Source organism: Perognathus longimembris, chromosome 5 (assembly GCF_023159225.1).
Source record: "Perognathus longimembris pacificus isolate PPM17 chromosome 5, ASM2315922v1, whole genome shotgun sequence".
Classification (NCBI taxonomy): domain Eukaryota; kingdom Metazoa; phylum Chordata; class Mammalia; order Rodentia; family Heteromyidae; genus Perognathus; species Perognathus longimembris.
Window position 1 is genome coordinate 58,458,122 of NC_063165.1, and position 13,549 is coordinate 58,471,670.

Below are 13,549 nucleotides of genomic sequence, written 5' to 3' on the forward strand. Positions count from 1 at the left end.
CAGGAATAGCCTTGGACCAGAATCCTCATACAGTCTGGATTACAGGCCCAGACTCTCAAACTAGTTAACTTTCCCAGAGTGCTGACCTCAACATATAGTCCCCTAGATCTTTTTCTTCGAAATAGCTGAGCTTACAGGAATGTATTGTCATCCCCTGAAGAAGTGGATATTTCTTAAATACAAGTTTTGTAGGAGGTATAATGCAAGGAAGATTTTTTAAAGTTAAATCTCCAATATTCAAATGATACATTTCATGGCTTTCAAAACAATGTCTAGGGATAGGGCTAGTGGGTAGGGCCTGCATTCAATATCCAGTACCAGAAAGAACAGGGGAAAGAGGGAGAGAGGAGCAGGAGGAGGAAGAATGGAAGTAACAGTAAGAAGAGTTGAAGAGAAGAAGGAAGAGAAATAGAAGGAGGAAGATGAGAAGGAGGAGGAGAAGGAGAGAAAAATAAAATCTAAAAGCAATTAGGCTGGTCTCAGATGACAGAAACATCTTTTTTAAAATACAAAAAAAAGTAGAAATGTTATACAAATGCAATTGTATGCAATCCAAATTTAATGGCTCCTATTAAATCTAGAGCATGTAGCTCTGAGACAGCTAATCATGCCTCTACTCCCACCTTAAAGTTATTTAATGGCCAGTTCACCTGACAGACTCTTTCAAAACATGGACATAGAAGAGAAGTAGAACCTACTGGCATTTTGCTCATTTTCTTTTACCGTATTACACTTAATATCTTCCACATGAGGTTTCTGCAGTTTTGACTTTTACCACAGCTCTCAAAGCAAGCAACAGTAACCAGACAATGCAAATAAACAGATAAATCCATTTCCCAATAAATCACAGTACTCAAGAGAAAACAGAAAAAGGAAGGTGCTACTATCCATACCTATTCATCCCTATTCACTTTCTCAACAGAGTCAATGCTCAGTTCCCATCTCATTGCTCGAGATACCTGTCCTCCAAATTGAAAAGTCTCTGGTCCATAGGGACAATCTGTTTCATCACACAGTATTAGCCTGTTGCAAATTTCATCTCCCAGTAGCCTCCATGTTTGAGTTGTACAGAATAACATAAAATATTAAAAATTTAATTACTAATTAATCTCTTCTGCAGCTGCTTATGGCTTTTGCAAGCTAGAACATGGAGCACAAGAGAATAGAAGATCCTCAGCCCCATATTATTCCACCCTGATTACATGGCATCCAAGCCCTTGGGCCACATGAATTCCTAATAAAAAGCTTTCAGTACAATACATACTCCCACAAAATAATTTCTCAAGTTGCCTCATACTTTCTCAGGTTGGCTCTATGAAAGGAACCCAGTGTGAGAGCTCAGGAATGGCCATGAAAAATATGTCCCCATGATCACACCTTACCTCACATTTAGATTCTATACAAACAGAGAAGGTGCATGTTTTCAATTATGAAGTTAGTAAACACACTACTTCCAGGAATAAATATCCTTCAGAAAGGAAGGGTTCAAACCTTCACAAAACCATATCTTTTAAAGCAAACTCTAAAGCCCAGTGATGGCAGTTCACACCTATAATCCTAGCCTTTGGAGGACAGAATCTAAAGACTCAAGTTCAAAGACAGCCTGGGCCAAATAAATCCACAAACTCTTATCTTCAATTAATCATTACTACTAATAATAAAAATAACAATAATAATAGAAATAGAGTTGTGGCTAAGGTGGTAGAACATCAGCCTGAAGCAAAAAGCCAAGACAGAGTGCAAAGCCTTGAGTTCAAACCTTGTACCAGGATGGATGAACACACACACACACACACACACACACACACTCACACACACACACACACACCCCAAAAAGGTTTGTAGGGTTAGAGAGAAGAAAGGAAGACGGAGGAGAGAAAGGTAGAAGAAAGGAGACTCTAAACAAATGCTAAGAAAATGAAATGCAAGAATTGCATGGACTCTTCTATGAGCCAACATGTTATTCTTGTAATCCCAAAGCAATATCGTTTCTCTGAAAAGGCAAAATGGATTGCAGTTGCCAGACTTATTTTAGAAATACAGTCATTACAAAGACTCTCAGACAGGTGATGTGGACCAGTCCATGTCAATGGAATTCTTTCTAGAGAGACAACCCAGAGAATTAAGAAGTCAATGCTTTTGAGTAAGCTTAGAAACCTACCAAACTATGCCTCATCCTATACCTGGGTCTAGAATCTATTCAATATTTTTTGAATTAGTTGAAAAGCAAAAACTCACTGTTTTTCTCTGTACTAACCACAGAAGCCTTCATTTTTTTGATAACAAAATGTTTGGGGCTCTGTCCATATATCAATTAATTTTCTGTCACCAGGTAAATGATGTATAGCTCAATTCAGTTCGAATACGATGTGCCTAGAGTTACGGTAGTCTCATGCACACTGCTCACAGTCCTATACTCTGTCCCCACTTCACAGATCAGTTGCCAGGAGTAGACCAACAGGCTACCCATATTTCTCCCTACTTAGCTTCAAATCAGTATACTAGCAAAGTTATCCGGTTTGATCATTTGTTAGAATGGCTCCTGGAAATGAAGGGATCAACTGTTTACACTACCTGTGTGTTATAAAGGCTATGGTAATGGACACAGGTGAACAGGTACATGAAAAGCTAAGTGCAAAATGTCCCAAAGGACAGATGATTCTATTTAGGTGAATTTGAGGTAAGTCACCCTCTTGGCACATAAATATATATTCATTTATTTCCTATGTGGTGCAGGCAAGCAAAGAAAACAAGTATAATAGGCTCTATGGAGATGCATATAGTTTAATTCTTTAAGAAGACTATATCAAAGCCCAATAAAATAAGTACCAGAAAATGGGAACTTCTAAGATGATAGGGTAAGGCCAAGAGGGGAGGGGTACAAGAATGAAGGGCAGTGCATATGGCAAGAGTTCATTGTATATACCACAGATTTGAGAAATATAAGGGAAGGAGTGGGTTGAAGGGGGGTGAAAATGTTGAAGTGGGGACACAGATCATGATGCACTGTCAACATAAGCTGCTTTGTTAAATGGCAAAATATAAAATACATAACGTTAAGTAAGGAAAGTGGTAGCTTGGGATTGTTGAAAGGGCGAAATAAATCAAGATGCACTGTAGTCCTAAACTGCTTCAGTTAATGGCAACTGGTTTGTACAAGTACTTAATAATAAAACATATTCAAAAAAAAAAAAAAAGCAAAGAATGAAAAAATCTCTGGGTGACTAATCAAAATTTTTTAAATACCAAAAGAACAGATGTTCCCCTCTTGCTTTTATCAATGAGCAAATTACAAGGATTTTTAAGAATACTGTGTTAGGCGGAAACTGGAGACAGAGACAAAAAGACAGAGCAGTACCTCACTGCTCTAAACAAAGATGTGAAACCCCACTTATCTTCTTAAAATCATTTTGGTTGAAAAATTACTAAATTCTTAGTTGCTACAAAATGCTAAGAAAAGAGATTGCAAAGAGTGGCATTTCAATATACACTAATTCAAGAAAGTGATAGTGTCTGAAATTTTCTGTTGAACATTTTGATGTACCTTGTTGAGATAACTAATCTTCTGTTACTATTCCAAGGCATATTTTTAAAGTACCATAGAAGAGAGATAAGTGATAATAAAACTCATAGCCATCCTGAGGGGAAGCAAACTTACTACCTGTATCAATATGTCACAAGTCAGATAATGTTTTTTAAGGTACCATTCGCTTGCTTCTGAGTCTTCATTATGTAATGGTTTTCCCTTCTCTGCAATGCCAGAATCCAGCTACTTGGAGTGGTTGTCTCACTGAAGCTCTTAAGACTCTATGAGCTATGGGGCCACTTAACTCCTGGCTCTGAATAGGCTGTGGACTCAGCAGGGTGGGGCGCCTCTGGCCTGGTTTACCTGACTGACCAAAACAAAACCTCAAAGAACCAACAGTCCCCTCAAAAAGTGGGTGAAAGACTTAAAAAGAGTCTTCTCTGATGAGGAAATGAGAATGGCCAAGAGACATATGAAAAAGTGCTCTACATCACTGGCCATAAAAGAAATGCAAATCAAAACAACATTGAGATTCCACCTCACCCCAGTAAGAATGTCCTTTATCAAGAAAACTAACAATAATAAATGTTGGAGGAGATGTGGAAAAAAAGGAAACCCTACTTCATTGTTGGTAGGAATGTAAACTGGTTCAGCCACTCTGGCAAGCAGTATGGAGATTCCTCAGAAGGCTAAACATAGAGCTCCCCTATGACCCAGCAGCCCCACTTTTAGGCATCTACACAAAAGACCACAAACCAGAACACACTAAAACAACCAGCACAACAATGTTCATCGCAGCACAATTTGTCATAGCTAAAATATGGCACCAACCCAGATGCCCCTCAGTAGATGAATGGATCAGGAAAATGTGGTACATATACACAATGGAATTTTATGCCTCCATCAGAAAGAATGACATTGCCCCATTCGTAAGGAAATGGAAGAACTTGGAAAAATTATACTAAGTGAGCCAGACCCAAAGAAACATGGACTCTATGGTCTCCCTCATAGGGAATAATTAGCACAGGTTTAGGCTAGTCACAGCAGAGGATCACAAGAGCCTAATAGCTATGCCCCTATGAATGCATAAGATAATGCTAAGTGAAATGAACTCCATGTTATAGAAACGAGTATTATATCACTGTTGTAATTACTTTCAACATACCATGTGAAACCGTAGCTTCTATTGTTGATGATCCTCTTGTATCCCCTTCCTGTGGTTGTACCTGCACTATCACTGTATCTTACCTGAGTACATTCAAAACTGTATATAATGGTATTAGAACTAAGAAAGTGAAAGGGCATACCAAAATTGAGAGATAAAGGATAAAAAGACAAAGGACTATAACAGCAATACTTGCAAAACTGTTTGGTGTAAACCAATTGAACAACTCATGTGGGGAGAGGGAAAGGGGGAGGGGGGAGGGGGGAATGAGTGAGGAGTTAACAAACAGTACAAGAAATGTATCCAACGCCTACCATATGAAACTGTAACCTCTCTGTACATCACTTTGACAATAAATAAGAAATAAATAAATAAATAACAAAAAAAGGAAAATAAAAAGACTCTGAGCTTCTTAAATCTACAACTGACCTTATAGCCACCTTTGAAATTTCACATCTTTTCTTCTACAACTATTGCCTGATATACACATTCTCAAATGCTTAGGCAGTTTAGTCTCAGCAATTAAGGTATTTTAATTGAATAACTCTGTGCAGCATCCTCAATTATATTCATCCATCTCAAGTAAACTTTACTGAAAATGTTACTGGTCAAACTTCCTTCAGCCAGAGACATTGTTGGTATGCACTCTACATTCTTCCTCCTTGCTATGAATGCCCAAGAAAAGCAAAAACGTTACAAGGTACTAAGTAAATTAAACTTTGCTCTCTGCCATTCCCCTTTCTGCTCTACATACTTTGCTTTGCTAGTAGACTAACTTATGCATCAAACATGCCATTACTTTTGCAGCCTTCCCATGCTTCCCCATCCCTGTTATGGCCTATCTTGAATCCAACATCTATCTTAAAGCACAGGCAGCCAAATGAATCTAAATGCTGTGACCTACACTGTGCAGTGCTCCCTATATTGGAGGACATTAAATAGAATGTTGAAATGTCTCCAATTTCAACACATATAACATAGGGGAATGGGACACTAAGAACCTTTTTCTGCAAAATTCTGATGACTTATGTTCATCTCTCATTACTAGATTGGGAATTACTCCAGAGTAAGGATATTTAAAAATGAACCTCAGTATCTCCAAGACCTATTCCATAGTAGAATCTCAGTATATGTTAATTGAATGAATGAAGTGAGTAGTGGAGAAAAAGAGAAAAATATGAATAAATACAAAATCAGAACTAGCACTGGGAAATCAGAGAGTGGCACATATTTCTTTGAAAATAGTGGGCAAGCTAGGTGCCAGTGGCTCATGCTTGTCATCCTAAGTACTCAGGAGTCTAAGACCTAGAGGACTGTAGCTCAAATCAGCCCAGGCAGAAAAGTCTGCCAAATTCCACCTCCAATTAACCAGCAAAATTCTGGACTGGATGTGTGGCTCAGGTGGTGGAGTGCCAGCTGTGCAAAGAAAGCTCAGTGAGAGCTTCCGGTGGATTTCAAGCCCCTGTATTGATGCATGCTCACATTAGTTAAAGCAGGGATTCATAGGCCAACAGGAGAAAACACAGAACACATGCTTGAGTAATGAGAAGACACAGACCTCCTAGCCTACTTTAGGTGATCAAGTAAATCACTAGCTTTTGAAATTGAAAATCACTTTGCTCAAAAAATGGAAACATCAAAGTTGTGCATTAACAGTCTACATTTCTAGGATTTTTCTAGTACATTTTAATTACAGCACAACACAGTTTACTGCACGCATCATCTTCTTGGCGCATATTTTTAATATTTAGTGTGTGATTATTGTTCTCACAGTATATAATTACATTAACCAATAAACATTAACGCATCTAATTCAGTTCCACTGGAGTGAGGATAATTCAGAAGGGTGTGCTGTATCTACTAATTAACTCTTGCTTTCCTAAATTAGGATAATGGAAAGGAATAGAATGGATCATCCTTTTCATTCTGAATGAAATGAGCGCACTGGAAATAGATTTAACTCTAGTGATGAATTTAATCCACATCAGGGTCAGCACAATTATTTTTAAACCTTTAGGATGTTTTCCTTTTTATAGTACAGAGACATTGTCATTCATATGACAAATGTCAATGGTAAAATATTTTTAAAAAGTAAATCAGATTGACATCCCTAATCTGGCTTTAGAACTTAAAGACAACTTCTAAATTCAAAGTCCAGCCAAGGTCACATAGTAGTCTCATGGTCAAGACAAGACTTAAGTTTCCAATCCATGAAAAATAAAAGGACGCTTTGTACTTTAGAGTTGTGATATCTCTATGTTACTCAAGTGAGAATATATGTGGAAGTGTATCACACCAGCAGACTGCTATTCAAGCACCAGCAATTATGACTCCATGAACAGAGTAAGAACACTCAAGCAATAAACCCATTAAAATGTAGTGATTTATGAGAGGCATGTGCAGACATAGCCTTAAAAATTGCAGGCTACCTTACATGAAAACCTTACAGCATAATCTTCTCACATATACATTAGGTAACAACCCTTTACAAAAAGAAAAAAATAGTAAACAAAACCCATGCTCAAAAAAATTAAGTAAAACAAGAAAAAGCCAGGGTTAGTGAGGCACACCTGTAATCTCAACAGGATTGTGACTATACAGCAAATTCTAGGTCTTAAAATATGTCTTAGCTCCATGGCAGAGTCAGTGCCCTTGCTGTCCTAACAAACTAGTCTAGAAGTATTTGATTGGATGGGATTATAAAACAAACAGACATCAGATAATGAAGTACGAATCCTTGTTGGAGAGTTGTTCTTGAACTTGAGCCAATCCTGCATTTTTGCAAAGTAGGCTTTGTTTCCTACAATCCTTTTCAGAATGAATGTAAACTTTCTACTCCTTGAGAATTTTCAAGCATTTTCCATTATCTACAAAAGAGGGACTAAAATTTTATTGTGGCATCTAAACCTGTCCACATTTGTCAATAGGAAACCATCCATTCCCACAGTCATCTTAGGCCTTGAGCATCTTCCTTTGATTCTCTGGATTTTGGTAGTTCTCTTTTGCAGTCCTCTGAACCATGTATTATTCTACTCCAAGTCCCAGGCTTTTCCCCAGACCTGTTTTCTATAACACTACAATTCCATCCATCCTTCTCACTGCATTCATAATTCTTCTCACAAGAATTTCCTTATTCTCCTACTGTGAAGAATATATTATACTCTTCCTTGTGCTTTGGCCAAATGGGCCATAGGGTAACTTTATACAGTCTGAGGGGATAATGGAAGAGGATCCCTAAGTCCCGTAAGTGTCCTGTCATTCATGTAGCTTTCTGCAAAGACTCCTGTGCCTGCTACATAGTAGCAACTCAGAGCATATATAACTGGAACAACTGACATTTTTACTGTTTAACCAAGAGCTCAAAGATAGCTATGGAAGAACTAATCTCTGGTATTGTGTATAAGCAAAGCAGTTTATCACATTATATGTATAGTACAGGAAGCAAAGTTTATGTTTACACTGGAAAATGCTGCAACAGAGAAGCAAGATCACTATTTAATTTATAAAAGGTACCACTGTTAGTAAAGCAGCAGCTGCTGGAAAACTTAAGTCGGATTCTGAGCAGTAAGTGCGATGTCACTTAGTCAAGCAAATGTCACCTAAGAGTCAAACAAACAATTAAATGATAAAAAGTACTTGTCCAATCATTTGACTCCAGAGCTCTGATGGATGTCCACTGAGGACTCAGAAAGTCTGCAACAGATTTGCTGAGATGTCCCCAGACTCGGAAAGATGAGGGATTATGACTGATAATGGAATATCAGCTTCTGAAATGCTATTTGCTAAGCTCCCAAATAAAAACATCGAGAATACAAATGTTAAACTTGCACCATTTGCACTTAAAAAGAAAACAGAATAATTGCTGTCACTTAATTCTGGTGAATTTGGAGAGAAACTGCCACATTTGAACTTCTGGTGCCAGGATAAACTATTCACCATGTTCAAAAATAAAAACAATAAGTGCAGTCATTCTCTTCAGTGTAGGAATCCCACTGTTAAGAGGAGTCTCAGAAAGGGAAATAGCTTTAAAGAAAAATAAATACATCACTAATTGCTTTTCAAAAATTACTCAAAGGGCAATGCTGATCAAGATGCATTGTACTCATAAATCGACTTGTTGAATTGAAACTACTTAAGGATCATAAAAAATTAAAGAGATATATACATATACATACATACATAAAAATGACAGCAACAAAAATGAAAACCACTTAATACACAACACAAAAGACAGAGCAACGCTCACACTTTATACAATTATACTAAGTCATATTTGTGGGGTGTATGCTGTATAACCAAATACCCATACGGACAGAGACAGGAGAGCAGGACAATGAAAAAGAGGAAAGCTTTTTATACCATTGTGTGTGTGTAATACCATTTTGTGTATGTGTATGAGAGTGTATGTGTGTGTTTAACAACACTATATCATTAAGGAAATACTGATAAAATTGATTTTAGAAGTCTGTACCAGTTAATGAGACCATGTTGGGTGATATTAAGGAAAAAGACAGTTTTAGACCATTGATTGACTCTAATACAAACATGAAGGAATGAAAGAGCAGTAATAAGTAGCTTAAACTTTCCAGTGAACTGGAGCATCTGTTGTGGCCATTGGTGGCTGACAACCTGGACAACAGGCAGCACTCACCTGTGGGGGCCGAGGTTTGTAGGGGGAGCTGCATTCCAGGTCAGCTAAGATACTGGTCAATGAGTCAATCTCAGCATCCAAGCTAGAGCGTCTCTCTTCCAGGGTCTTGCTTCCTGGACTTCCCTATAAAAACAATACAGAAGTTAAACTAAATTTCCTGGGGAGTAGTAATGCAAACCTGTAAATCCTAGGTACTCAGGAAGCTAAGATCTTAGGCTAACAGTTGGAGGCTAGCCTAGTTACAAAAGTCCCTGAGATGCCTATTTCCAATTAACCACCAAAGAGCCCAAAGCTGAGCTGTATGTAGCTCAAGTGGTCGATCACCAGCCTGAAAAAGATAAGGGGCAGTGCCCAGGCCCTGAATACATGCTCTAGTACTAGCATGCATACACGTACGTGCAGGCATGCATGTGCACACACACACACACACACACACACACACACACAATTAATAGAATTGAGAGTTCCAGTGTCTCATGCAATAGTGTGGTCTTTTCCATGATCCTGTAGATGATTTATTTAAATTTTAATTAAATTCCAATCATTTGACAGATAACTGAAAAAGTATGAAGTGCTTTTTTCTTAGGTCATATAGTCATTTAAGCAGTTGATGAATATATAAGTCAAAGAAAATAAGCATTCTCATCCCTGCACTTAACCTGATGGAAAGAATGGGGGAGATATCACAGGCCCTTTCCATTTAAAAACCAGTGCAGAAAGTGATGATATTTTACTGGAGCAAGAACAAGTAAGGAAGGAAAATTAGGATTGCAGAAGCAAAAAACCAGCATTTGAAGTCATGAAAGAATTAAGTATTGAAGTGACTGAAGTCAGGGACTATTAGGTATGCATGCCAGAGACAATTGTCATGCCCAAGCAATGCATGTAGACCATCAACCAAAAAGAGACCACCCAGGTCTCTGGTTGTGGGCTCCTGAGGAAAAAGGCACAGTGAATATTAAGGATAAAGTTAGGGACCTTTGAATTTTATATTTTAATAACCTATGCTTCCTAAATTTAGAATTAATAATATTGCCATAAGAAACTTCTAAGAATTGTAAGCAGGTTTGGAAAAACAAGTCTAAAGCTCAATAAAAGGAGATATATAAAATGAGGTGACCTTATGATTTGAAATCAGGGTATGGTAAAAATTATATCTAAGCTGATGATGCTATAATTGATTATCTATGTACTATACAAAAGTCTCTTAAGCCTCCAACAAGAAACTAAAGAATATCTTTAGCAAGCCCCAACTGGAATGGAATAATGGATAATTAATTGCTATAAGCTAATCAAATCTACTGAATGTATCTCAAGAAGACAACTTTCAGGATAGTGTATAGTGTCTGCAAACATTTAGCTTCTTCTAAGAAGCTAAAGTATCTGTAGTAATAACAAAAACATTATTGGTATATTATTGCCATGACACACTAGTATTAAGTCTCACAAACTTTGAAATAAAGTTTTCGGTGGTGTATATATGGGTCATCAGGCATGATGAATTGATAGGCATTGCCTACTAAGACCATTAGCTCTCTTTTCCTCATACTTTGCTTACCCAGCCACCTTCCTGGACTCTGGAAACTAATTTAAATCTCTGGGTTAAAGCATCTTAATGGATTCTGGCACATTGGTTAGTATCTTGTGAAATCAGCCACCATGAATTAATACTTCCTGGACATTATCTATGTTTGGCATATTGATAACATCAGACATCATCTGCAAAATTGAGGAACAGCCCACTTGGAGCCAAATCTGATTGCTATTTGGCCTCTCCAAGCAATTTGGTATCCTTGTTTGTGAGCTTTTGAAAAACATGAATACTTCTATTATATTAAGTAAAGCAGCTGTCACCTGATTTTCTCACTCTAGGTATATTGTTATGGACCCTATGTATATTTCATTCTATGCCATCATCCTGTTGTATTTACCATCCCAATAATGTTCACCACCATCTAAACAGCATATTTTATGAGAAATTGTCTCAGTATGTTCAGTTTCTATCCTAGAGTAATATAACTTTTGTGAGAGGAGGGACTTTGTCTATTCCGCTCCTCATGGTTTCCTCAGAATCCTGCACAGGGACTGATCTAAATAAGGACCTGATGCTCTCAGGCCTTCCATGGGTATTTTTTGTCTCAATAAAATAACACAAAATGGCTTTGTCACAGACTCAGACAGCAACCTTTTTCTTATCAACATTCTTTGAATATAAGAAGCTCAAGGGACAACCAGAACTACCGAGTGCTCTAGTAGGTGTTTTTAACATGGCAGCCAAAATGGTTCCTCATGAATGTCCACACAGGTATATGCATAATTAGGCTAAATAGCACATACTGCAGGAAAATGAATGATTTTCCTCAATTTCCTTGCATGAGCCCTAAATGGAACACTATTTGTCTTTCTCACAAGTTTCCAGTCTTTGTCATCATATTTAATGTTAGGTGGTAATCATTCTGTAAGAAGAGATTTTACTTTCATACTGAAGGGCATATTAAAAACTGAAAAAAACTGAAGTTAGAAGAGGGAAGTTCTCTCTGACATTTAAAATATATATGAATACTTTGAATAATGAGGCATGGCCCAATGAAGAAAAGTAGGACACTATTGTTGTGGAGGGCAAAAGAATAATGTGAAGTTGATTTTCTTATGTGTAGATATAAAATATTACCATTAATATGAAATCTATACTCTTAGACAACACAATGGCAATGCTGGTGAAACACAAACTCATTAAATTATTCCCTGGGCCATAGTTTCTTCATCTGTAAAATGAAGAGAACATCATCTGTCCTACACCTACACTAAAGGGATGTTCAAAGATTCAGATAAGAAAATGGATGGGAAAATATTTTGTAAATTGTAAAGGGCTATAATTATGGTGATTTTCATAAATAGCATTAATTATAGCAACCAGTAACTATAAATTAATAGGAATAATATAGCTATTGTTAATTATTCTTCTCCTTGAGGTAAGCATCATTCATTAAGTGTTCCCTTGGGGTGTCGTCAAAGAGATGGTATATAATCAGGTCTGCAACATCAGTACTTTACTGTAGCAGAAAGTACACCAACTGCCTATGCCCTAAGTCACTGAGATACCTAACCACAAAGACGGCCAAGTCACAGAATTACCCTGAGCTATACAATGAAACAAGTAATTATGGTGCAAAAACAGCCCAAGCTTGTAAGACTTCAACTGGTTCCCAGCCTCTTTATTCCCTTTCCCTCTAAATTGGGACTCTTCTACCCTATCAGTTATTTAGATTAGGATGATGCAATTTAAACACATTCTCATCGAATGATGGAGGATTTTCTGCAAAACAAAAACAAAAACAAAAAAAACCCTAAACAACCCTGCTACCTTATCTGACCTTCTAATAACTTTGCTTCTACATTTTAATCACCATTATGAATAAGAACAGGACTCTTTCTAAAGTTTCCCTTTTATATCTTGTTTGAAATAGCTGAGATTCTGCCCCAAATTCCACACCAACCTTTCTCTCTATACTCTCCAATACATTCTAAGTGCCTTTCTATTTATGAACTATCATCCTATAGCCAGATGAGGGATTCCTACATATTTACCAAAATCACTATCACTGTAGTTGTGCCAGTTCTCTGAGGGTTAAATGACTGGAGGCCAAATAACAATTAGGAATAGTCTTCTGTCTCTTTGTTTAATGTTTGTTCTAGATATCACATGAACTCTAATAAAGTAGTCATTGTGGTAATAACAATTCCCACGCTCTTGAACCATAGCTACAAAGATTCCATTATCTAAGTGAGGGTACTATCAAAAACAACACCTAGAACAAAAGCTTGTGTGCAGGTTATTTTGGGAAATCAATTCCAAGAAAGAACAGGAAATTCGGAAAGAACAGGAACAGTTGAGTAGAAGATTTAATAAAAAGTCATTTCAAAGGTTCTATACTAAGCACATCAGCAATGTGGGCAACTAAGGCTCAACCCTCCTTGGAGTCCTGTGAAGAGTCCTCCGAAACATTCCTCAGGTTTTCTCACTTAAGAGGTGGAAAAGAAGATACTTAATCTTTGACTAGTTTTCTACTGGTTTAAATTTCCCTATATTTGACCCAGTTACTAGAATGGCGTCAAAGAAAGCTCAGGACAGAAAGTGAATGCAAAGTATTTCAGCTGAACACAGGTCGTGTGCATGAAGAGATGTTTGTTGTGGCAATTAGTGATA

The 13,549-nt window shown here is 37.3% G+C and overlaps 1 protein-coding gene across 8 annotated transcripts in view; it reads right to left on the minus strand.

Moving 5' to 3' along the window:
* LOC125351882 (LIM domain containing preferred translocation partner in lipoma) overlaps positions 1–13,549 on the minus strand; it is a 645,466-nt gene that overhangs the window by 321,031 nt on the left and 310,886 nt on the right. For all 8 annotated transcript variants that reach the window (XM_048346968.1, XM_048346963.1, XM_048346966.1 and 5 more), the window contains one exon: positions 9,343–9,465. In XM_048346968.1, coding sequence (XP_048202925.1) covers positions 9,343–9,465 — 123 coding nt within the window. The remainder of the gene's footprint in view (positions 1–9,342; positions 9,466–13,549) is intronic.